The sequence below is a fragment of the Ipomoea triloba genome, chromosome 1 (genome assembly GCF_003576645.1).
Source record: "Ipomoea triloba cultivar NCNSP0323 chromosome 1, ASM357664v1".
In the NCBI taxonomy this organism is placed as follows: Eukaryota; Viridiplantae; Streptophyta; class Magnoliopsida; order Solanales; family Convolvulaceae; genus Ipomoea; species Ipomoea triloba.
The window spans coordinates 10,627,586-10,654,629 of NC_044916.1; the positions used below are offsets into that span (position 1 = coordinate 10,627,586).

General features: G+C 37.2%; 1 protein-coding gene and 1 long non-coding RNA gene across 8 annotated transcripts; one reads left to right on the forward strand and one right to left on the reverse strand.

The window, feature by feature from the left end:
• The first annotated feature begins 3,021 nt into the window (after positions 1 to 3,021).
• LOC116029319 lies at positions 3,022 to 26,520 on the forward strand. Of its 7 annotated transcripts, none has more exons than XR_004100313.1 (10): positions 3,022 to 3,325; positions 3,440 to 3,820; positions 4,513 to 4,607; positions 7,514 to 7,609; positions 10,031 to 10,089; positions 12,250 to 12,925; positions 13,461 to 13,575; positions 24,325 to 24,741; positions 24,998 to 25,581; positions 25,686 to 26,520. It is a non-coding gene; the product is annotated as an uncharacterized LOC116029319 (long non-coding RNA). The 7 variants fall into 7 exon arrangements; XR_004100318.1 differs by lacking the exon at positions 3,022 to 3,325 and having other exon boundaries at positions 3,380 to 3,820; positions 25,686 to 25,745; positions 26,305 to 26,520; XR_004100319.1 differs by lacking the exon at positions 3,022 to 3,325 and having other exon boundaries at positions 3,381 to 3,820; positions 12,250 to 12,520; positions 12,783 to 12,925.
• LOC116029314 lies at positions 10,047 to 12,678 on the reverse strand. Its single transcript, XM_031271260.1, has 2 exons — positions 11,966 to 12,678; positions 10,047 to 10,314 (listed from the first exon to the last, which is right to left on the reverse strand). The coding sequence occupies exon 1, from the start codon at positions 12,638 to 12,640 to the stop codon at positions 11,978 to 11,980; it is 663 nt and encodes a 220-aa protein (XP_031127120.1). The 5' UTR covers positions 12,641 to 12,678; the 3' UTR covers positions 10,047 to 10,314; positions 11,966 to 11,977.
• Positions 26,521 to 27,044: the final 524 nt, after the last annotated feature.

The window sequence follows — 27,044 nt, forward strand, 5'->3', positions numbered from 1 at the left end:
TCGTTGCAAGTTTCCACAAAGTGGGCGATGTGCTGTCTCGGGTTGCCTTTTCATCAAATTGTTGAAACTTGGGAGGTTGGTAGCCCAGCGGCATCTTCATTTCTTCTATCCTTTGGGTGTAGGGCTTAGAGTAAGTGTACGATGGTTGCTCTCCCTCGAGCCTTCTCTTGATTGCTCCCATGATGTAATCGTTCAATTGCTCGACAGGTATCATGCCCCAGAAATTTGAATACTCCTTTCAGCGGGATGTGGGCGAGAGATTGTCTCTTCCATTTCTGCAGTGGGCCTACTTTGATGATGTGGTGACTCGGCGTCAATAGCTTCTTCTTGGGTTTGAGGCCGCTTCTTGGAAGCTCGACTTGTTTCACCATTTCTCCCGCTTTCAACCTTCTCGCTGAGATCATTGAGCTTCCTTTCTTGACTATGAATAAGCACACTCATCCCCTCGAGAGTTTTGGTGATGTTTGCCAGTTGCTCCTCCACCGAAGCTGCGTTCGTTGTCATAGCAGGCATGACCGTGTAGACGTGCGTCCATTCCGAGGCTGGTTTCAACATTGGCGATGGCTGAGATATGGGAGATGAGCTTCGCTGCTATGGGACTCGTTTGATGGCGTAGGACTCTTGCTGCCAGTAGTTGTATTTGAGGGAATAGGGGAAGGACTTTCGCTTCGAGTAGCTTCATTTGAGGGAATCGGACTCTTGCTACCAACGGTCTCTGTTGTTGAGGATGAACCTCTATCATATGTAGCTTTCTTTGAGCCGATGGAGACGCCTCCAAGCCTTCGGACGACGTTGCGAGCAATGTTTCGGTCTCGGTCAACTCCACCCCTAGGTCCCTCACTCGACTCCGAGTCAGTGCACCTTGCACCTCGCGCCTGTCGGAGCCGGCCACAGAAGATGCCTTAGAGCCGGTAGCTTGAGCGTAAGTCTTTCTTGATGCCATTTGGATTCTTTGTATAGCTTGGAAGTGAAGAGATGAGAGGCAGAGTTATCCCACTGGGCGTGCCAAAATCTGTAAACACAAAAAATTCGAAATTGTATATATTCACAATATCGGGTTACAGTGTGTGTGTAATTCAAGTTGCAGGTACAAAATCTCTGTATAGTCCTCTGATTCTTCACTGACGTGTTCTACTGAAGTGCCTCCGGGTTTCAAGTGGCGTAGCCTCCGGGATTCAAATAGCGTAGCCGGGCGTAGATTCAACTGACGTAACTTCCGGGATTCAAATAGCGTAGCCTCCGGGATTCAACTGACGTAACTTCCGGGATTCAAACGGCGTAGCTTTTCGAGATTCAAGTGACGTAACTTCCGAGATTCAAACGGCGTAGCTTTCCGGGGTTCAAGTGGCGTGGCCTTCCGGGATTTCAAAGGCGTGATACTCAACTAGAACCGTCAAAATACTTCAAGCCTCTAACTGCTTCAGAATGCCTTCAATGCTTTCAAATCTTCAATCTTCAAGGCGTGTTTTAAATGTGAAATGAGGGGCTCTATTTATAGTGGAGTGTGCAACCAACTTCCCTCAACAAACTCCCTAATTAATTAATTAAATAATTAATTAATTAATTAAGGGAATGAACATTGCCATAATCAAGTCCAGGTTCAAGACTCTATCATCTAATTCAAATTCAAATTAATTATAATTATTAAATTCAAATATAATAAAATTATATTTAAATTATAATTATAATTATTATTAAATTCAAATATGAATCGGGCTTGGCCCATTAATTCAATTACCCAACACCAATTTAATTGGGCTAATTAAATTAATTTAATCATCATGACCCAATTAATTAAATTGGTCCAATAATCAATCTCAACATTAGGCCCAATAATAATTTAATCGGTCCATTTTCGAGCTCAAATTTTCTGTGTCTACAGTGGTCAACGGAAATAGTTCATTTTTCCGGAAAATGATTTACGGAATTTTTTTTCGTAAGTCATTTTCCAGAATCGTCAGAATAGTTGTTTCACATATTTTCAACCAAAACCAAGCCATATCACCCATGACCAAGGAGGTGGGGAAACCGCCGGAAACCTTTGCTACATTTTTTTTTATATTAATTTTTTTTATTTTTTATTTTTTTATAAATTCTATTTTTTATTAAATACCATTATTTTATTAACTATTATAATTTTTTATATTTTAAATAAAACAATTACAATGTTTAGTTATACAATTCTATCCATTTTCCAGAAAATGAACCAAACACACAAAGATAGTTTTCCATAATACATCCAAACGGACCCTTAAGGGAAACTTGGGAGTAATCTGTAAAAAAATTTCATTTGCACAATTTTTGAGTTTTTAATGATTCAATTACACATATTTTTTGTTTAATAATTTAAGGAATAAGATTCAAATTAGCCACTGAACGTAACCTGAAAGTGCAATTAGGTCATTGAACGAAAATAATGTGCAATTAGGCCACTGAACACTTCAAATACATGCAATTTCATCTGATAGCAGGTTACCTTCCATTTCATCAGGTTGCCTTCTTTTGTAGATGTTGAGTGGCATTTTAAAATAATTTCTAATAATAAACATTAAAAATTAAAAATTAAAAATTAAAAATTAAAAATTAATTTTTTTTAAAAAAAATGGTGGACACCCATTCCCCGGTCTCCTACCAGAAAGGACTCATAAATTCTATCTATAATACCTTGAAAATAAAACTTTAATAAACACAGCATCCTGGCGTTTGTTTGTTTTTTTAATAATTTGTTTATTTTTTATTTATTTATTTTTTTAAAGTTTATTATTAAAAAATATTTTAAAATGCCAATTCATCATCCATGTAAGCAGACAACCTGATGAAATGGAAGGTAACTTGCTATCATGTAAAATTGCATGTATTTGGAGTGTTCAGTGGCCTAATTGCACTTTTATTTTGTTTAGTGGCCTAATTACACTTTCAGATTATGTTCAGTGACCAATTTAAATTTTATTCCATAATTTAATTGCACAATGTGTAAAAGTTCACTTTTTTCTTAATTTTTATCCAAACTTATTAAAAGAAAAGTATTTAAAAACAAAAAGCACATACAAACGCACGAATTGCATGATGCAGTTGGACTTTGACAGGTTGGAGAAATCGCCCGGGGCGGTGTGGCGGTCAACTAGGACAGAAGAATAGGGTAGTCAAAGGTTTTTGGATAGCTATTGTTCCCAAATTGTATACCGTTGATTGTATACTACTCCGTAATAGATATAACATGGTGTTTTAGGGAATGCCTTTTCTTTCCCCACAACACTAACGTACCAAACATTATTTTAACATTATTTTTGGCGTTTTGATGAAGGTCAAAACATCCATCAAAATGGTGGGTTTGATCCGTCATTTATTTATTCGTTTTTGTTTTTGATTTTTTTTTCTTGTAAACTTGATCCGTCATTTATCAAACACCCACCTTCCCTGTCGGCTTCTTCTCTATCAGGTCAGTACAGTGAACTCTCCCGACTGCGGCCATCTCTTCATAGCAACCAATAATGGGAGTGATATTTTCTCGGATGATTGTTGTCTATAATGAGACGCCCTGGGAAATTAGTCTCAGGGAGAAACTACATTCGTTAGAGCTTGATCACTATATTCATTTTCCTCCGGGCCGCAGCGAATTCCCAGCCTCTCATTTTCTGAAACGCAACCACGCGTTTGGACTGCCTTCCAGGATAGCCATCGAAGTAGGCGGAAGGGAAGTGCACAGCTTTATTCCCCAGAACTTTCTAGACTACGTCAAAATCACTTTCTCCAATGCCGGAGCAGGGAACTTGGTTGTACGTATTGTTCGGGCTAGGTTGCATGATCTATGCCGTCTAAGGTTAGTATAATCTTATCTCTCTCCTTTCGTTTACCCAAATTTGAGTTTAGAAATTTTATTCATATCTGGTGGATGAAATTTTGTTTCTGGTTTTAATGGAGTAACTTGTGTTTATAGTTTTCTACTACGTGATTGATGTCTTTCCAGCTACAGATTGAATTGTTTCCCCCTTTTTTAGAAATTTTATTGATATCTGGTGGATGAAATTTAGTTTCTAGGGAAGTTGGATTGAAGGATTTGGGTTTGCAGTGGGTTTTAATGGAGCTTAACTTGTGTTTATAGTTGTCCACTACGTGATTGATGTTTTTCCAGCTACAGATTGAATTGTTTCCCCTTTTTTGTTCCAATTGTTTCAAGTTCCCAAACAATAATGACAGGAAGGTATTGAAGCACAATAGCATAAGATTGATTGATAGCTCTGTGTGGTTATTCCATAGGTATTTGCTAAAGAAATTTATTTTATAATTCAAGCTTAATGTGTACTCGATAGTCATATGGAAGTTGGTGGTTTTGGTATGGATTATAAATGGTTTTAGTATTGAATGTGGGAAATCTTCTTTCCTTAACTATGATGAAAATGAAATATTGCATTGTTATTCTGTATCTAGGGTGTATTTGGTAAGGAAAGTTTTGTAATTTAAATGTAAGCTGCACAGAAGCTAATGACATTGTGTGGATTAATTGGCTTTCAGGGGATTTGGGTGCCTGGGTAGGACATATCATGGACGGCCAGATGATATCATAATGGAGTACACAATTGACAATTGAAAATCAAGACATTGCTCTGGTACTTTCTTTATTATCCTTATTTATTTTCTATTTCCTCCCCTGAGAATTTCTATGTCAACGATTCTACTTCTAGTTACACTGTCATATCTACATGTTTTTGGAGGATAACCGTGAATTATCTATTGTTAATTGGCTTGCACAGTGAATAACATAGCTCCTTGGTGTTCACCTTGAACCCAGAGAAGTGCAAAGATAGAGTGCATAGGACTAACTTTGAACCTTGAGGTGGGTATTGCTGCAGTTTGAATAAAAACCTTGAACTATTGGACAGAACCTGAAAAAACAATAGTCAAAGAATGCTTGGAGTTGTCCCCTGTGCATAGGGTCTGATGGAATAAGTAGGGTGCAATAGTCAAAGAATGCTTGTGGTGATTGAATCACTGGATGAATCCTAATGTGCTGGGGTTTTGCAAGTATGAAGCTTGGAGTGTTAAGTGATTGTTGATAACACGAGTTGGGTAATTATTGTCTAGGCTTGGCTCATCAGGCCAAGTTATTGGCATGTTCCTGTAACATATTATGGTGGTTACATTAAGTAGAATAAGCCTATATTAAAGCACACAAGTCTCACCATTGGATAATAGTTTGGTCTTGTGTGCCAATCTAGTCAATAATTTTCCATAAGAAAATTAGTAGCATTTATTAGAGATTTAGAGTAAGGGGAAGTTGGGTACTACGCAGTGGGGCCAGTGGCCCCTTAAGTGGTGGCTTGCCCAACAGATGATGTTACATACCATGCTGCAATGATGTCATTTGTCCAAATAGTGGTGTATGGTACTGCATATACAAATAGCCAAATAGGAGCATAGGACTCAAGCCCACATGTATCGCATGGGCATGACATGTATGCCAAAGTGTCCTGGTAATTATTAGAAAAGTGAAAACCAGAAAAGAACAAATGAAGAGAAAAGGAAAGTGAAAAGACAATCTGATATAGACTAGGCAGAAAAGGAAATTAGTCAAATAATCATTCAAATGGCAAAATTCAAGGAAGCATATAATTAGGGATTGACTGATTATTTAATTAGTAATTGATGTTTCTTGCTTATTTCAATGGAGCATGTAATTAGGGATTGATGGATTATGTAATCAGTAATTGATGGTCTTTGCGACGACTTTGCCTATTTTACATATGGCAATAGATTATAAATGGGGACAATCTCTTAGAAGATAGGGCATCCAGTGTTATTGGAACAATTAAGCTTTAAGTAGCTGAGGGCAGGAATTTATTCTTGTTGGAGCCTGGAGGGATATTCTTATAATTCTCTTGTTTTCTTTCCCATGTGTTTTACTTTACAATATTAGTATCTCCTAAGTCCTAACTTTCTTGGTTCAAATCCATCCTGTCTCTCAGTCTCTTTACTACTCGTATCAATCATAATCAGTAAATTCCTAATTACATGCTCCATGAAATAAGCAAGGAACATCAATTAATCCCTGATTATATGCTTCCTTGAACTCTGCCATATGAATGATTATTTGATTAATTTCCTATTCTGCCTGGTCTGTATCAAAATCCGTAGAACACTCCTCATGTCAGAGTTAGGCCTTCCCCTGTTCTAGATTCTTATGCATCAATATATCTAGATATCAAGTTCTGGTGAAACATACTTTGAGGTCTGTTTATATTTCAGTTTATCATGTTTCTTAAAGTGGGTGTTTTCTCTTAGTCATTTTTACATTAGCAGATTTCAGATTTATGTAGCTCCTAAGGATTTATTTTATGAATGTCCATAAACAAAATATGTTGACTGGAGGATTGAAATTTGATTAAATATAAAGGGGGTAACCTTTGTGTAGAATTTCACATTTGTATGCATTTTCTCTTTTCACAGGGTATTGAAAGTTGAAACAAACTGGTAGATATTATCTGTATTCTGTAAAGACTTGGCTGTCATAGGTTCCTTTGGTCCAGCAATGCTTTCCTTTTGTTGGATTAAAAATTTTATGCTAGGCTCTAGGTTTCAAACCTCTAGGTGCTTGTACATTTTGACTACACTTGAGATGTCAAAAAGATAAGGAGCTCTTGATTCAAGGTGGTTTAAAGAGTTGTTGATTTCTCTTCTTCCATCATCTATATTGAACACATCAAGCATAAAGGAGCCACCTTCCATATCTTTTGCTTATCTCTGTATATCCTGTTTAATCATCACCTTATAGGAAAGTAGCTACTTGCCTCAGCACCACTCAATTTACCCAAAAAGTAGTGATGAAAAATGATTACTGTTCAGTTTAGTCACTGCTATGTATTTATGAGATGCTCCACTTCTTCACCATGCCTTTTCACACACTTGAAGCAGACAAATTCCTTTGATTATCAGCAGTAGTAGCACATCTCACAAAAAATGCAGTCTTCCTGCTGTTTTGAAGACAACCAATACCTCCTCTCCCTTCTGAATAATTTTAAAGATCAAAGTTTCTCCTTTTAGTATCTCTCAACAGTCTCAAGGCATACAAATTACACGGAAAGCTGACCTACAATTTTAATCACACACTTGGTCATTTAACATGTCTTTCATGCCTTTTTGTGTAGAGCTATACTTTAGAGTTCAGAATGTGTCTTTGAGTGCAATATACCACTGAAACACTTTGTTGCTGCCATATTATATAACCCTCTGCATAAGTCCTGTGGTTATTTTTCCAGCACAAGTCATGTTGCTCATCTAGTTATTTATACACATAAATAATCCGATGACTACCTACAAAAACACCTCCCTGTAGACATGCTCTCATTTGTGACAACATGTCTATAGGGGGGTGTTTTTGTAGGTAGTCATTGGATTATTTATGTGTATAACACTCAATTTACTAGTTTTCTTTTTTATGTAATCCCATCTTGACTTTTCTTTTTTGTTGGATAAGATTCTCATTTGTTCTCATCTAATTTCTTTCTTTTGTATACAGACAAGCTCTAATGCTGAAGACAATGATACAAGTTCATGACTTCATGCACACCGTAGATTATTTATGGTTGCATATGTAATCAGTTCATGGCTATGAGTGAGTGCTCTAGTTTTATTACATTTCAGCTTTGCAATGTGTGTATAGCAGGGAGGACTGCAGATCTTACTCATAAATATATCCATGTTGTGCTTCCGGTTTGATGCATATGTTGTATGAATATGAGTAATGTCATTTGCTATTGATTACATACATGTCTTTCATCCCTATATATAATAGCAGGTAGATGTTATTCAGAGGTATATTAGCACCAATTTTAAGTAGATATATGCTAATGGAGTAAGTAATTTGTTTATAATTTTACCATTTCAGCTACAAAATTTGTAGATTATACTATCAGTACTTTAAAAAAAAAAAATTTAATGCCTAATCTAATGCTCTATTATTTTTAATATGAATTTTCATAATATCAAGTGGTTTTGTGTGTGTGTGTGTGTATGTTGTGGAATTAAATGATTAGTGCAAAATGTGATAATAAAATTTTAAAATATTTAAATTGGTCAATAGTTCAATACAAGGTTGCGGCTAACACTAAAAGATTTTAGATGACCAAATTATACCCTTAATTACTCAACTATGCTTCTATGCTTGAGCTGGGAGGCTTAACTGCTTAAGCAAGGACTTTGGCTTTCTGATATCCAAAAAGATTGTGTAGCTAAAATCCACATAAATATTTTCCTCCTTTTATGTTCTATGCTTTTTCTAAGACTTCTTTTCATCTCTTTACTTTCCTGGGTTTAGAGAGAGTAGTTTGGGTTCCTATTTTCTTAAAAACAGTCTCTATGGGTCATGTGGTGGTGGCAGAAGGTGGCATGTTGTTGGGCTGAATTAGGAAATCAAGATGCATATTGTTAAGAGTCCCACATTGAAAAATAAGAGACAAACATATGGGTTTATAAGGTTATGGATTAGACTATTTAATTGATTGGGTTCATTATTTTAGTTTGGTTTGGCCCATGTGCAGTAGTTTTATATGTGTGATGTGCAAAAAATATACCCAATACTCAATGTTAAAATCTTAACTATATTAAATTTTTTTTTATATAAAAATAATAGTATATAATTTTATAAAAAAAATCATAGTTGTAGAATTCATATTATCCATTGAAGAATATAAGAAAATATATTGTGTATGCATGTGCATGGTAATAATAATGGGAAAAGATAACAAAAGCTATAACGGTAGAGATATTTTTGTCCAAAAAATTGTATAATATAACTCTTATAACATATTGTATAAAAAAATTAACAGAAAAAACATACATAAATTAGGGATATAACCTGGATTGAGAATTATTATGCTTTTAGATTACTTTTCCACTTTGTTGTATAAGTCTATATTTCTATTGGGGGTTGGGGTAGTGACACACATAGAGGGTTGAACCGCCCTTTAACCGTACTCGTGGGACTGATAACATGAGCAAGGGCTAAAAGGATTTGCTGAGTCAATGGAAAAGTTAGTCCATACTCTAAAGGGTGGGAATTTGTCCGGAGAGGAGAAGAATTCTACGTTTTTTACATTCTCAGGTATACCAGAGTTCTTGTTGATTATCCAAGTTGTTTAGCAATTGAAAATTGAAGCACTGTTGGAGGACCTCAGACTTATGATGGTGTAAACTTTTGGATGATGTGAAGTGTAAGGTCCCAACCCACAAGTGTGGCTAGTGAGTAGTGACGTAACGGCAACCTTGGCAACAAAAGAGTTAACATGTATCCTAAGCTACGAAAGGTTGAAATGTTATAGTTGATAGTGTCATCCATCAATGAGGGAGTGTTTGTTGAGATTGGTTTGGTGTGTACCAACATTGAAGCAAGCTGGAGGGTAGAGTTTGGAATTCTAAGGGATGTGGCCTTAGTTGTGGATGTAGACCCAGAGATGTCGAACCATTATAAACCTTCGCGTCTTTCTTTACTTGTGCTTAAATCTTTTCTTTTGCAAACTTTGCCTTAATTAACATTACAATTGCATATAATTGACTTGAAAAACAGTCACCTAGTAAAAGAATCTATGATTGAGCTATGCCTTAATAATATCAAGTAGAGTTGGTTGAAAACATATTTCCTCACTTGGCTCTTTTTGAAAGCATAACTTGGATAATTGAATCCTAAAGTGATTAAAGGTTGATATTGATTGCCAAACAAATTTTGTTCAAGTATTATAGATTTTGCTATCTTTTTGACTTGGTTTGTTTATTATTTTAAAATTATTTTGTTCTTTATTTTACTTGAACATTGGTCTTACTTGCTACAATCTTTTTGTGATGTTTGGATTCATTACATATGTGAGTGCTGGCATAGGATCATTTGAAATGGACTCAGAGGAAATTAATCACCTAGGCTCAAAAAGGAGAATTTATTATGTGGAAGCTGAACCAGGATGCTTGGTTTAATTTTCCTGATAGGTTTGGGATTTTGACTAAAATGGCTGTTTACTGATCATTTCTCTGTTGTGCATTGTAGGATGAAACACTGGAAATACATTCTTGTCCTACCAGAGGCAAGGAAATATGCAGCACCAAGTAAGACATTAAGAAATATAATCTTTACAGAATATAGAAGTCTGGAATGGATGGATTGATACCTACAGATTGATATGTTGCATACTGAACTCCCTCTCTCTCTCTCTCTCTAACTCAATATAGAAGTATGATACAAGTTTAACAAGTATTTACAAAATGGAGCACAAAGTTATTAAGTTTTAGACTGCTATCCCACCTGCAGTTTTTTATTTTTGATTCTCCCATCTGCAGTTCACATAGACAAAACGTGAGTACACTTTCAAATTGCTATATTTGCTAAAAAATAATGAATGGTAAAGCATGCTTCTTTTCTTCTTTTACCCTGCAATGGACATTTGACACTTTGCAGTGTACTTGTGCAAGATTTCTTACTAATCTCTTGATGATTTTCTCAAGAGAGCATTAGTAGATAATACACCTAAAATACATATAACTTGTAGTTCTTTTAAGCTCTAGATTCAATTTCTTGACAACTTGAAAGCCCTGTAGGTACAGTTCAAATTTTCTGGGAGCTTGTGCTACTTATTTTTTACTTTAAAAGAAATTTATTTACATTGAAAAAGCTTACTACAATATATTTAGTATTTACTAGTGAAAGTTGCAAACAGACTTCATCAGGTTATGCCTCTCAAACTGGGCCAGGTAACTCATCTTTTGTGCTACGTTGTAGCACCTTTGTTGATGACAACACAGATATAGAAACCTGCTTAACTACAAGGCTAATTAGTTAACTCTCTAAATTTCCTTTTGCTCTCTACCTAAAGTGTGTCTCTGTGTGTGTATGTAATTAATTGTCGGGTGAATTTTAATTTCATTTATTTATTATTGTTTACTTTCATCTTAATGGAAGTTTACTTTATGGTAAGGAATGAATGTCACAGTGCCACACAAAAATCTGAAAACCCAATATTTCTTAGATTTAGTATAAAAGTTCACTACAATGAAGCCTTCAATGGGAATCCTTGCAACAATTTGGCTTCAATGTGACATTAATAAAGTTTACTCTTCATGAATTCTACAATTCAATTTAAAAAAAAAAGAAAAACAAACAAACATTTTCAGTGCCTTATACCACTTTAAACTTACAAGTTCTGATATTCAATTTTTAACAAAAAGAAAATGTTTTGACATCTTAAATAATACAATTGCAGAGATCTTATTATTCAATTTATTTGAATTTGAACCAGTGTTGCTAACTTGTGAAGTGTATGTGTTTAGGTTTTCAAGTATTCATGTTTACTGAATTTGGTTGTTAGTACTAGAATTATATCTTGCCTAAAGAGATCATTTGAGTCTAGGGGTGTAAATGAGCCGAGCGGCTCGCGAGCCGCTTGGTCAAAGCTCGGCTCGAGCTTAGTCAAATTCGAGCTCGAGCCAAGCTCGAACTCTAATGTCTTAGGCTCGTCGAGCCACTCGCGAGCGATATATATATATAAAATATTACAGTTTATTTTTAATTGAAACATGAATTTAAAATCAAACAGGTTAAATTCGAGCTCAAAATCGAACTCGAATTTGAGTTCGAGCGTGAACTCGAGCTCGAATTCAAGCTCGAACTCGAGCTCAAGATCAAGCTTGAGCTCGAGCTTGAACAATCGAGCTGCTCAAGCCGAACTCGAGCAGCTCGAAAATTGCCGAGCTGCTCGAGCTCGGCTCGGCTCGTTTACACCCCTATTTGGTTCCAATCATGGTATAAATCCTTTCTTTGGTTAAGAGAAATAGGCTAGACAAGACTAACAATACTATGTTTGGTTCAAAAGTAATACTGGGATTAGATTTTAAAATCTTAAAAATATAAAATACTATAGTTGATTACTGGTTCACTGCTTGTAAGTAGGGGGGAGGGTATTGGAGGCATAATTTCTTTGGAACTCACCTGTTCTGTACTCTATGCCTTTCCATTGCAAAGAGAAGAGCGACAAGCATGTAGCACGAGAACTGTGTAGGCTAGCAAGAGGGAAACTGTTACTCCAACATGCGCATAACGTTGATACACAGTAAATGTATCTAGATTCCTCTGATGTGCAGATGTCGGTTGAAAACCTTCAACTGTGGTCGCTGCACTCTCTCTGTTTTCTTCATTTGTATGTAGTGTCTGTCTCCCAATACCTAGCATTTGGTAATATGTCTTCTCCTGTTCTGCACTTGTCATGGCTTCAGGTCTGAGTTGGATGTTGCTATGATAGCTCTCCTTGTGCCTTTCAAGACGTCCCATTTGACGGTAGTTCTCTGATTGGTACAGCCAGTTCATATCTTGTGCCTTTCTTATACGTACACATTTAAGTATGGTGGATATGAAATTGATGCCGAAGAGAACTGAGATCAAGATGGAAACTGAGAAAAGTTTCCACCAGTGTTTGCACTGATGCTCTGATGGCTTTGAATTTGCGAGGAAAAGGATAAATTGGAAGGTGATATAGAACATAGCCAGGTATGTAGCCTTTGTATCATGGTATTGTATTTGTTTCTCCAGTCTATAGTTTATTGCAGCAAGCCCTTCGCAGTTGCTCCTGCACTTCTGCACCTTCTCGTAGAAGATATTTGACCACATTTTGAAGATTTGGATATTTTCTCAAGCAGCTTCTTTAAGCGTGAATGCCTCACGAAAAAGAAAGGATTTCCAAAGGCAATGTAATCTGCTCATGTACTTTAACCTGTCTGCAATAGAACTTATGCTTTCATGTAAACTCCAGGGAGTGGCTAGGATGCTCTTTTCCCGGGTGCTGATAAGCTCTGGGTTTTGGATGCTTTCATGGATAGAAAGAAAATGGTAACTGCAGGAAGGGAGTGCTATATCAGGGTTCATATCACATGTTGTAAATTGTAATACTTGGAGGTATGGAATTGTCCCACTCAATCAGCTTTTTAAAGAACAAAAATGATAGAAAAATCTGATGTATCAAGGAATGTTAATTTGTCAACATTTAGCAACTTGATTAATTATTTGCAAGTCAAGCCTTATCATGCTGGGATGTGATGTTATTTCTATATTATAAATATACTTATATTTTCTTTAACTTTTTAGTGTGATGTGTTTGCAATTTCTATTAATATAATACAGTGGCACTGTTTGGTAAATAATTAGCCTATCAGCTAATTTTGGTTTATTTGATTACTATTAGTTGTTTGATTTTGTTAAAAAATCAATATACGTGTTTGGTTAATAAGCTTTCTGTAACTCTAAAATTCTAAAATTTAAAAGGCTACTCAAAACAACATTTTCAATTAGCTTTTTCATAAAAGAAATTAAACCAAACAGTTATCAACTAACAGCTAATTTATCAAATATCTTTTTACAATCAATTAACTAATTATTATACCTTCTAACCCAATCACTAATAGTTATCAGCTAACAGTCATTTACTAAACAGGACAGTTTCGTAGCAGCATTTGAGAGGAATTCTTTGTGCTCACTTATAAGGCTGGAGACGATAATCACAGACAGGCCTACCACTCAGCTGAGACCATGAAAATTCAAAGTCCCAGGTAACTTTTATGTTAAGGTTGCAAATTGCATTTCCAAGTTCCAACTATGCTAGGTTCTTTTTGATGAATTTTAGGGTATGTTTGGTTGACAGATTTTGGTATAAGATATGGGTATTAAAGTGATTATTATTGTTTGGTTGACAGGTTTTTATAATACTACTATGAGTTTAGAATACCCCCATTAATTGAAAAATCAATACCCTTACTGAATAAGGGTTACATTTCCTTTTCTTATTTATTCCCCAACCATTAATAACTATTCTCATTCCACCCTATTACCAAACGTGCAAAATACTTTCACCAAAACTCATTACCCTTATCAAGTATTTGATATCTATACCGATTCGATTCACATGTGCAAACCAAACACACATGTATCCATCTAGGGAGATCACTTCTTTAAGCAGTGTTTGATTATGTAATATTTGGAATATTTTTCAAGTGCAAAGATAGTTGTGCAAGTCAACTAGGCCATCCAAATAGGCCATTATTGTTATTATTATTATTATTATTATTATTATTATTATTATGAATAAGGGTCAAATAGACCATCCAACTACACACCAAAATGCAATTAGGCCATCGGACTCAAAAAAATTACAATTAGGTCCTTGAACAACGCAAATTCATGCAATTTCACAAAAAAATGACTTGTTTACCTGTTGAATGCTGATGTGTGGGTTATTTAATTTAAAAATAATTTTTAACTTTTATTTTAATATAATTTTAAATAAAAATTTATTTAATTTTAAAAAAAAATCAGTCAGAGACAAAAAAATCAGCCATGGAGAACCCTTCGTCTCTATGGCAGGCCAGAGACGAAGGAGATCCCTTTGTCGTTTTTTTTTTAAAATAATTTTTTAGCATTCTGTAGCATGAAAAATACTTGATCCAAAGACTTTAAGTCCTTATTCCCTAACAATTGGGATCTAAGGACATCATATTCTTTATCCAGGCCAGAAATCTAGCTAAAAACAAGTAATTTGTCATGTTTTTTCATTTCATCCACATCATTTGTTACACACTCTTAAAGTCATAATAATAATCTCTAAGTTCATGCCCCTTTCGACTAGACCGATATACTTCTTGGGATAAGTGGTATAACTTTCTCAAATTACTAGTTCTACTTAACCATTTGTTCACTAACTCCCATACTTCTTTTATGGTTTGGCAGTGTTGTGTAGACAAAATAATTTTCCTATCAATGCAATTAATTATACGTGGCAATAAGGCTTTATCAGTACTTTTCCAGTCCACAACTAAGGTAGCATATGTAGGACACTCTTTTTCTAAATGGTCACTCTTCTCTATACCATCTAAATTTACTTTAATAAAAAATCTCTGTTCAGGAAAATTAGACTCATCTGAAGTCAGAACTAGAACTACGTCAATTAATTTAGATGGTGTGGAAATAATAGTAATATTCCTTTTTCTGCCATTTTAATCTTTACCCAACAAGGACAACAGATGAACAGTATGAACACTTCACCCAGAAAATAAAAAGACACACTGACCGTACCTCTTTCGTTATAGACCCAACCAGATCGAAAACCTTCAACACATCCTACCTCCCTGGACTCAACACAACGAGACACACTGAAAATGTGAAAATCAATTGGCGACGTTGCTGAAAACAACCCCACGTGCCGGCATGTGGCACCGGAACAACGCAACAACGGTGGCGCGTGCAGTGGGACGGCGCCGTCTGACGGTGACTGGACTTCTTGCAGCGGCGTCGGCAGTCCTTCCGGAACCCAGCCTAGGCACTCACTTTCATTCCCTAAACTCTGATACCATGTTAAATGTTGAAGTAGAAGAATGTAGAAGAATAGTGTATATTTTGTAGGTGGTTGTACAAGTAGAGGCCCTATTTATACATAGGCTAGAAGACTACCAGCCACAGAATTCAAAAAGCAAATACAAAGTAAAGAGAATATTATTGTTGTTGTTGTTATTTATTAGTGTAATGTAGCCAATTCAAACAAGTAACTGAACGAGGCAAATAATTTAGGCCGAATCAATTTCTGGGAAGCCCAGATGCAGTCTTCAATACATCCTAGCAACTAAGAATGTTCTAGTTTCCTTCTAATATTAAGAACTACAAGGCCTTGTTTGGTTTGCATGAGAATCATGTCCGAATGGTAGAACATTTTAAATAAAAAATTTATTGAATTGTATTTAGTTCTTCTCTTCTTGTATGTCATTTCACTAAATTGCTGTTTCATTTCAATATTGATGCTTGTTTATATCAAGTATACAAGAAGGGGAAGGGTTGTTTCGCTTGTTATCTGTCGTTTTTTACATTTTAGAATTGGTTTGTCTTGTGTGAAATCATTTCACATGAGATGAATCTAAAATATATCATACTTTTTAACAAAAATGTTATATATGAGTCAACAAGTATTACATTTTTACTAAATAATATTACTTTTTCTATTGGAAAGTAATATTTATTAGTGAGAATGTAATACAGATTACTTGCCAACTCATACAAAAGTATTACTCCCTACATTTTTATTAGAAAGTATTACATATTTGAAATCTGTCTTATGTGAGACAGTGCCATACAAATTTTATTTTTGTGCATTAGAATTAATAACACACTACCACCCTTGATCCTTGAGTTTAAAGTCATTTTCACTTTTGACCTTCGCTCAAATTCAATTCAATATATTTAAAATGCCTCACTTCCATCAAACTTCATTTTTCTTCATTTATATGATGGTATTTCAATATGAGACTCAAGTTGAAAATTAAAAGTGAAATGAATTCTTAGACTTTATTCTGTTGGTGCGGTGATTCTAGCTTTTTTAGTACTACTAACTCTGTTACAATATAGTACGGAGTATCTGATTCTAGTTATACACTGCTTGGGGGGATGAATGCAAAATTTACAGACAGATATCTTGTGTCTTGTGAGAATTAAGATTTTTTTTTTTAAATGGTGAAATGGAATTTGATTACATGGTCATTGTGGTGTTTTGTAAGAGGCAATTGATTTCTTTCATGTTTTTCTTTTTAATGGTGTGTTTGGAAAGACGAAAAATATTTTATGGAAACTATTTTTTGAATTTCTAATATTTGGTAAATAATGGAAACTGTGAGTAAAAGGAAGATGACTGTTTGTTTTAAGGAAAATATTCTTATTTTCTTGAAAAATGATTTTCCCTCTTTTTTGGGGAGTCATCTTCTAGCTTCCACACTAACACCACATCACTACCATCTCACCATCTTCACAACTACCACCACCAACACCACTATCACCACTGCAACCACTGCCATTACACCACCACCACCACTTATTATTATTATTATTATTATTATTATTATTATTATAAATGTGTTATATTCTAATCAAAACAATTAAAATGTTTAATTATATAATTATGCTCATTATCTGGAAAATGAACTAAACAGTAAACACACTAATACACTTTTTTGGAATGCAACCAAATATTGAAAATGAAAATATTTTCTTGAAAATGATTAATTTTTTAGAAAATATTTTCCTGTAGTCATTTTTCTTGTTTTTAGTTTTTAAAAATTAAAATGAGTAAAAATATATTAGTTTTTTATTGCTGGCATAATTAAACTAAAAAATACCAATGTCAATGGTTTACTCACAAATAAATAATGCAATATTTGACCCACAAAATTCGCTACTAGGTAAGCTTGATAATTTCTTTGATCATATATTTAAGTCATTACAGGAATTTCTTAGAAAGTGACAAAATTTTAAATGCTAACAGTCATTGACTTATAGAATGTTACGCAACAATTATTTGCTTTATTAATTAAGAAAAAAAATATAATGTTTCTTCTGTTCCAAGTTACTTGTCAATTTGTTATTCATTAATCATTATTCAACTCTTTTTTTTTTTCTTTTATTTATTTTCATTTAACATTTCTTATAAATTTTAAATTTGAATTTTTTTATTTAATATGGAGTAATATTTTTAATGTGATTTTTAAATATATGAGTTTTTTTACAAGAATGCTAAATTAACTTTTATAAATAAGTTAAATTAAGTCTTATTAATCGAATAAAATACAAATTGGTAAAGAAATAAAGTAATACAATGGGGAAGTTTTGGTTATGGGCTCGTGAATACTGCCATTCAGCTGATCTTTTGAACATTTCATCTCAGAGAAATTATGCTCTTATTATTTTTTGATTTGAAAGGAATGTTCTTATTATTAGTTGACTTGATTTTTAGTATATAAATTGTGTATTTTAAATCGAAATTTACTTTACAAGATAGATCTGGTTCCATAGTATAACTCTTGGTAGTTGATGTGGTGGCCCCACCAAATTTCACCATTTAGTGGGCCTAAAAAAGGCTTAGCCCGCCTCGCTTGGGCCTATGGATCTGTCAAATTCTTAAAAATTAAGTTTTTCTTAAAACCTAATAATTGTATACTAATACAGTTTATATATATATATTTTTTTTGATTAAAGATGGAGGGAGCTATCCCATGAGAAAGAACAAAAGTGTAAAACTATCCCCTATGATGGGGAATCCGCCACTTAGAACTAGCCCCTATCAGATCTTTATGATACAAATCCCCCAGGTCCCCCGGTACTTCGTCCAAAATATAGAAACCACTCGGGCGACAAAGAGCCTTCTTGGCCAGAGCATCTGCCAATTTGTTTTGCTCCCGATAGACATGAACAAACCGGACCGTCGCAAATTCCTCCGCTTTTGCATGGCATCGCTGGAGGAGGTTTCCAAGATTTCCCAACCTCATCGAATTGTTTTGCAGGAGGTCGATTAAACGCATAGAATCACTCTCAACAACAATGGTCCGAACTCCCTTCATAGCCGCAAAACACAAACCCTGCAACACCCCCCAAGCTTCCGCCTCGTCAATGGGGCAGCTCCCAATTCTATAGAGAAAACCACCGATCCAATGCCCAGAATGATCGCGAAGCACTCCACCGCAGCTCGCATTATCTGACGCAGCCGAAAAACTACCATCCACGTTGAGTTTAAAACACCCCAACGATGGCTTTTTCCACGAAAGGCAGACTTCCTCATAACTCGCAGTATGGCGAACTGGGGCCGAAGACTTCGCAAAAGCATTGACGACGTCCTTCTCCTGCTGCGCGACCCAAAGGAGCTTCTGACTAAGCGGAGTCGTGCGGCCATTAAACACCGCATCGTTGCGCCACTTCCACAACCACCAGAGGCGAACCGCGAACTTCTGCGGCCAATGAGCTGGGAATCCTGCCGAGCTATCCCCCATGATGTTCGTCAACAGCCAAGAATCCCAGTCCAAAGTAGACAAAAAGTGCAGCACCGTAGGACTCAGCGCAGCATTCCAGATTCCAGTCGCCTCACAACAAAGGCGAAACAGATGGTCGCAACTTTTCGGAGACCCTGCACACAAAGAACACATTATATTAGACGTAAGATGCCGTCGAGCACGTTCAACATTGGTCATAATGCGACCATGTTTGACCAACCAAAGGAAAAAACAAAGTCTATTGGGCACTTTGATGTCCCAAATACGATTCCAGACGCTAGGAGCCCTGGATGATAAAGGTGGGAAAAGCGAACTATATGCCGATGCCACCGAGAAATTTCTATCCGCCTCAGGCCACTAGCCAACCCCATCTGCAATGGTACCATCTGACCGTTAAATAAACGCAGCAATTTTGCGCAGAATATCCGCCGGCAACAGATCGTGGATGAGACCCCACCGCCATCCGCTACCTTCCTCCCAATAATCATTAACATTAGCGTACAACAAAGGTAAACTAAGAGGGGCACTCAGAAGTTGGCGAAGTGGAAATGGAACAATCCATTTATCCATCCAGAAACGAGTCGTTCTCCCATTACAAACTAGTCGAATCATACCCGCCTCCAAATATGGTTGAGCAGCCCGGACACCTTTCCAGGCATTGGAACAATTCGTGAAACGGCCGCCATAATATTTACTATTTAAGGATCGGGCCCATAGAGAGTCTTTTTCGGATTGTAAACGCCATCCTAACTTAATCATAAAAGCCATATTAAGTTCCTGAAGTTTCCGTAAACCCAGTCCTCCCTCAGCCTTTGGGCTGGTTACAGTGTCCCAATTGAGTAGACTTAAACGATTATGACCCGAATCACCCGTACCCCAAATGAACCGGCGCATGCTCTTCTCAATAGCTTGACAAATCCCTTTTGGAAGCAGCGTAGTTTGCATTGAATACACTAGAATAGCATTCAAGACCGACTTTGCGAGTATGACTCTACCCGCCATAGAAAGAGTCCTAGCCTTCCAACCATCCAGACGACTATTGACCCTATCCAAGAGATCAACGTAAGACTTTCAAGAGATGCGCCCATGCAGGGAAGGCACTCCAAGATATCGGCCGAGATCGTTGACCCTATTTATTTGAAGCCTACGTGAGATTTCATCTGCAATAGAAGGATTCGTATTCCTGGAAAAAAACACCTGGGACTTCACGTAACTCACGGATTGGCCTGATGCTGCACAAAACCGAGATAAGCAATCATTAATTACGTCCACTTGCTCCAAAGATGCTTCAACAAACAACACCATATCATCCGCAAAACACAAATGCGTCAAGATAGGGCTATCAGCCGCAAATTGAACACCTCGCCATTCCTGGGTCTGAACCTTCTGCAGTATCAACTGACTAAGCTTCTCCATGCACAAAAAAAAAATGGCCGGTGACATAGCATCACCTTGTCTGATGCCCCTCCTCGGTTGAAACTGCGGCAGTCTAACACCATTCCACAGAACAGACAAACGTGGAGTCCTAATGCACTGCATAATGACCTTAGTCCATTGTGAGCCAAAACCAGCATCCTTAAGCGTAGCTTCGATGAAATCCCATGAAAGTCGGTCATACGCCTTTTCAAGGTCGAGCTTAATAGCCATAAGTGTCTTAGGGCCTCTCTGGGTACGCATAGAGTGCATGACTTCCTGATAAACAAGGATATTATCCGATATTTGACGACCCGGAACAAAAGAGCTCTGAAAAGGGCCCACCAGAGATGGTAGAATGCTTTTCAACCGGTTCGTAATAGTCTTGGTAATAATCTTATAACTGACGTTGCACAAGCTGATCGGACGAAACTGCTTGATCGACTCCGGAGATCCAACCTTGGGTATAAGTACTAGAAGAGTATCATTCAGGCCCTCCGGGATGCTCCCGAACTCAAAAGCATTCCTAACGAGCTCAAACACATTGTCCCCGACAATGTCCCACATGCGTTGATAAAAAACCGCATGGAACCCGTCCTGTCCCGGAGCTTTGAAAGGAGCCATGTCAAAAAGGGCACGCCGAACCTCTTCTTTAGATAGAGGCATGTCAAAAGCCTGCCAATCCTCATACGAGAGCAGTGGGAAACCACCTTCATCCAACGCCGCCCCCTGAAATTCAGAAAAATCAGAAAATAAGTTGACATAAAACTGACGAACATGCTCTTGAAGAGATTCCCTATCCACAATCCAATTCCCATTGTCATGCTTAAGGCAAGTAACATTATTTCGAGCCTTCCGAATAGAAGCCGCAGCGTGATAAAATTGAGTATTTCTATCACCAGAGACAATCCAATCTTCGCGAGACCGCTGAAACCACAGGAGTTCTTCTTGGTACAAAATGTCCTGGTACTCCGCATGGAGCTTTTTTTCCAGTTTGAAAAGACCCCCGTGAAAGGACTGGGCAAGCCGGCGTTGCACCCCTCCAATACGCGCAAGAATCGAACGCTTCCTATGAGTTATATGACCAAAAACATTTCTGTTCCAGTCACTTAAAGCCGTAGATACGAGATGAATATTCTCAGGGAGGGACAAATTGCGAATCCACGAATCTTGTACCACTGCTTCCAACCGCCTATCAGTCAACCAAGGGGCTTGAAAACGAAACGGGGCACGACAACGAGGCAAATCGGTGACCATCAGCCGAATAAGGAGAGGGGCATGATCAGACCCTGTCCTGGGAAGATGAACAACAGACGTATCCAAGAACCGCTGCCTCCAGGCAAGATTACAAAGAGCACGGTCGAGACGAGCGCCCTTTATGTAACCCGATTGATTACTTTTGACCCAGGTGAGTTTAGGACCACTAAACCCCATATCGATATGACCTTCAGAATGGATCCACTCTGCAAAATCTGCGCTGTGCTGCAAAGAAAAAGCAGTGTAGTTAGTTGTTTCATCTTGGTTAAGAACGGAATTAAAATCTCCCACCACCATCAAAGGACCCGAGATCCCCCTCTTAGCCATAGTAAGTTCACTCCATAACCGACACCGAAGATTATGAGTAGGACTGCCATAAACTACCGCATAGAACCAGCAGTCCTGGTTGCCTTCTCGAACCTGCAAAAGAACAAACTGAAGGTGCGTAAAAAGTACTGAAACATGAACCATATTATTCCAAAAAATCCAAATCCCTCCACTGAACCCAACTGCCTCAACCCGAACCCAGTCCGAGAAACCCAACTTCATGCAAATGGCATTAGCTTGGGAACCCGAAACCTTAGGTTCTACAAGGCCCAAAATAGCGGGTTTGTGAGTCCGGATAAGATTTTTAAGAACGCGGTGGAAAACCCGACCACCCGCGCCTTGACAGTTCCAAACGATACTATTCATAAAGAAAAAAACAAAAGAAAAAGAAAACCAAACAGAGACAAAGAAAAACAAACAAAAACACAAACTCAAACAAGGATGGCGGCTCCCGCCCCCTCCCCGCGATCACTCTTAGGGTTGTCTTCAATTTCCATAATCACATCACCCTCAACGTCAACCCCATCCGGCGGGTCATCGTGATGTTCTGGAACAGGGCAATCACCAACTGGTATCGTTGCATCCGATGGTTCCCCAGTTGACACCCTAGACGAGTTGATAACATTGCCCCCATGTTCACCCCGAATAACCACGTGTTCGTCCTCCTCCACGGCTCGCCTAGAAGTTGACCCCGCCGATCTCCGGCCCGAAAGCGACGTCGCATGCGCCTGTACTGTCTGCGACGGGACTGCAGTTTCATTAACGATCTGTTTCTCATTCACAATAACATTCGCACGTCGTTGGCTTCCTCGATTATCGGTCGAAGTAGAGGCTATAGTCGGGTTCCCTGGGCGGCCTGACTGCCGCAGTTGAGTCCGATTTGAGGTCTCCCCTTCCACGCCTTCCGTCGTTTGCTCAGTAGTAGGATCTCCCGATTCCGAATCCAGAAGGGCATACCTTGAACCCGGAGCAGAAGTGGTGGACCTGCCAGAGCTCACATTTCCTCGCTGATTATACGTTTCCCCCTGTCGCCCTGGAGGCACTGGTCGAGTAGGTTGTTGACGCTCTTTCCTAGTCACAAGCATCCAAGGACCGTAAGGAACAGTAGATGGGGACACAGTAGTTGAATGGATTCTTCTCCCATCAGAAGGAAGACGAACAACAGCACTCCTATTCGGATCAGTTTCCCCGTCCTGTTGACCCTGCCCAGCAGCCGGTGCAGATGGATGAGGCAGTGAACATGCTTCCTGCCGATGCCCATACAGTCCACAAGAAAAACACACCAAGTGCATCCCCTCATATGCCACTTGCCAAACCTTCTCTTCAAGAGTGAAACGGGATATTAGAGGCTTTGTGATGTCAATCTCAACACATACTCTAGCAAATTTTCCTCGCGAGACAAGACTCGTTGTGTGATCAACCCGAACAGTCCGTCCGAGCTTGTTCCCAATCTTGCGCATGGTTAATAGATTATAGTATTCAACTGGAAGATTCGGGAAACGGACCCAAACGAGAACCTTTTCCGTTGAATCCGCCATTGGGTCGAAATTGGCCACCCACTCCTTAACAATCAGATAATACAATTTATATAATTGAAGCAAATATTGATATAATTTGTTAAAATTGGTAATAATAGCTAATAAGTTCAAGGGTTGTTATGCCGTGGACCCAGGTCCACCTTGCAAGGTGTACCTGTATCTATATTCACATACACTATACTCTACATTCACATACATTATACTTTACATTCACACTTTGTAAACTACACATTCACACATTACAGGATTATATGTTTAGTAACTATATTACCACTGTTATGCATTCACACATTCAAAACTCTATATTCACAGGTCCTATACTTCATATTCACAACTTGATAACTCCACATTCACACATTACAGGGCTACAAGTTGTTAGAACTTCTTAAGTCTATTACATATTCACACATGCATAACTCTACATTCACGATTTCTATACTCCATATTCACAATTTGAAACCTCCACATTCACACACACTACAAGAAAAATCGCGATTCGCGACGGAAAATTTTCCGTCGCGAAATAGCGACGGAATCGCGACGGAATTATATTTCGTTGCAAATTAACGACGGAATTGCGACGGAAAATAATTCCGTCGCGAATTTTAGCGCAAATATAAAATAAAACCCGCGAAATCATGGCGGCAAAAATATCGCGACCGAATTTGTGACCAATTTTAGTTCCGTCGCGAAATGACAACGAAAATGGCGACGGATTTAATTTTCATCGTGAAATGGCGACGGAAATGACGACAAAATTTTTTCCGTTGCTAAATGTAGCAATTTATTTGAAAATGAATAAATATTGTGACGGAATTAACGACGGAATTTATTCCGTCGCAATGCGGTTTTTATTTTTATATTATGAAAACGACGTAGTTTTAGTTTTTTTTTTTTAAAATTGAAAGCATGTTATATACGGAGTATAAAATTAAAAACCATAACCCTAATTGAAGTTTAACTTTAGCCGATGCCTCCATCGCCAAACACCATTCCGCCTTCGCCATCTGAGCAGCAGCGGCGCCCTTGGTCTTCCCTTCCCTCCCCTCTCCCTCTCGGCTAGCGGCGACCATGGCAGCAGCGGAGACCAACAGTTTTCCCGGCGACAGCAAGAAACAACGACAGTGGCTATGGCGGCGAGTTCTTCTCTCTGGCGGAGCTTATTCCCCGACAGAGCTGTGACGACGGGCAGAAAAGGCAGCGCGGCAGTACCTTTCTCCCTCTTCCCTGTTTCCCGACGAGGTTCCATGGTTGCCGGCTTAGCTCATCGCGTAGCAGTTCGGCGGTGGTTGGCGACCTCCCTCCTCCTCTCCGACAGTTGTCTTCCTCAACAACGACGTTTATGAAATGGAGATTGATCTGATGGTATTTTGGTACAGACAAGGTAATACCTCTTTTGATTTCTTGATGGTAATTTTGTTGTTATCTCTATGTAGAGATCTTGCATTGTAATGCATAAGCCTTGGTTGTAAATATCTTGTATTGTAATGCAATGTTTCATGTCTGAGTAAAGCAAAATCTACATTAAATTTATATATTAGGAAGAATAGGTTTCTTGTAATTTGTATTGGTGCTCTGCGTTTTATTGTAGAATTTATTTTCAAGGCTTTCTCTACTGGATGATTCATTTTTATTTGCAGGATGATTCAAAGCTATATATATTTCTTGATGTAGTCCACAGGTAACTGAATAAATGTCTTGATGTTTCTCTTGCTTGAATCATTATTCTATTGTTCAGGATGATGAACGAATGAATTCTGATTCAACTGACAAAGAGAGAGATACAGTCCTATAAGAAGGAGGACACTAAACTCTCCTATTCTATAGCTGTTACATTATTGACTAAGTATTAATACAATAATAAAACTATACATAATATTATAAAGATACTTAGACTATGGTTAATAAGGATAAGCTTTAAAGTGTAACATGTGTTCTCTTGATGCTTGAACATAATTTTCCTATAAGAAGTTTTCTTGTTGATTCTAGTACACTGTAGAAGAAGTGTAATAATTTTTGCAATGTATATTAAATTCAAGTATCTAATCAGGTTGTCACTACTTTTGAATGTACTAGCATAGTATAAAATATTTTCCTTGTAAATTCAATTTTAAATATGTTTTGGAAGTCTTCATTATTTTGTTTTCCTAGAGATATTAAATGCGCAAACATATGCGTGGATGCTGCTGGGAGAGTCAAACTTGCAGATTTTGGCCTAGCTAAGGTTGGAGTCATATATTATCAACCTTTCTGCTCTATTGAATGTGCAAATTTAAGCTGTGTTTTGGATAACTTGAAGTCTGATATTGAGATTACTAAATTATGCAGGCCACCAAACTGAATGATGTGAAGTTCTGTGAGGGCACTGCCTTCTAGATGGCTCTTGAGGTTAGTTGTGATTCCTTTACCGATAATTATCATACAATTTTGTTCTTCTTGGGGTTGCATAGTAAACTAAATCTTTAATGCCTTGTTATGACTAATATGTAATGAATATAAACATCAAACGCGTGATTGCTGAAATAAAAGGCCATCATGTAAGGAAGCATTGGCATTAAATAATTCCATTCTCTTTTGTTTGCTCAGTTGCTTGAAACTATAAATTTTTTCCTATACTATTCTTCTAATTAGTAATTGTGTTAATTGCTTCTTTTACTTTTAATTCTTTTTTTTTTTGAGGAAATTACTTTTAATTCTTTTAATTCTAATTGGATTAATTTTGTAGGGACACTACTCCGTAGCAGTAGGAAAGAAAGTTAGGAATTAGAGGATAATTGTATGTGCAATCTTATTTAGGAATTGGACTAATTTTTGTAGGGACACCTTGCAAATTCCAGCTGCAAGTTAGATATAATTTAGATTATAAATTAAAGCTGCAAACATACATTGGCATTCTTGTAGTTTCCTTGGTGATTATGTTTCCTTGCTCTAAATGTTGTTTGTGCAGTGACCAAGTGATATTGCAGTTGGTATGCTATGAACATCAGAGCTGTGACCCTCTTCTAGTTATGAGTGTTATTTATAACTTTTATGACTATTTACTTCAAAGAAAATTCATTCTTTTATGACTATTTGGTTTGGAATTGTAATAATGTAATTTCATTCTTTTGTAACTTTCAATTATTTTTAATTTGAATTGTAAATATGTAATTTCATTCGTCTCTTTTGCAGCTTTCAATTATTTTTAATTTGGAACTATAAATTTGTAATTTCATTGATTATTTTTTTAGTTTTAGAGTGAAGTATTGTAATTTCATAGTGTTTGTATTGAGAATTATAGTGTGCAAAAACAAATATTGTATTTTTTTTAAAATTTTTTAAAGGGTATCCGCGACTGTTGTACAAAGAACAGACGCGGATACCCTAATTTTTTAAAAATATTTTGCTGCCAAATTGCGACGGAATCGCGACGGAATAATTCCGTCGCAAAATTTCGCGATGGGATTTTTCCGTCGCAAACGAAGATACGACGAGCCGATACACGACGGAACGAATTCCGTCGCGATTCCGTCGCAAAACCCGTTTCGCGACGGAATTTGGTTGATTCGCGACGGAATTTTTTCGTTACGAATCGCGAATTTTCTTGTAGTGACATTTCTGGGTAACTCTACATTCACAGAATCATAAATCTACATTCACGATTTCTATACTCTACATTCACACTTTGAAACCTCTACATTCACACAT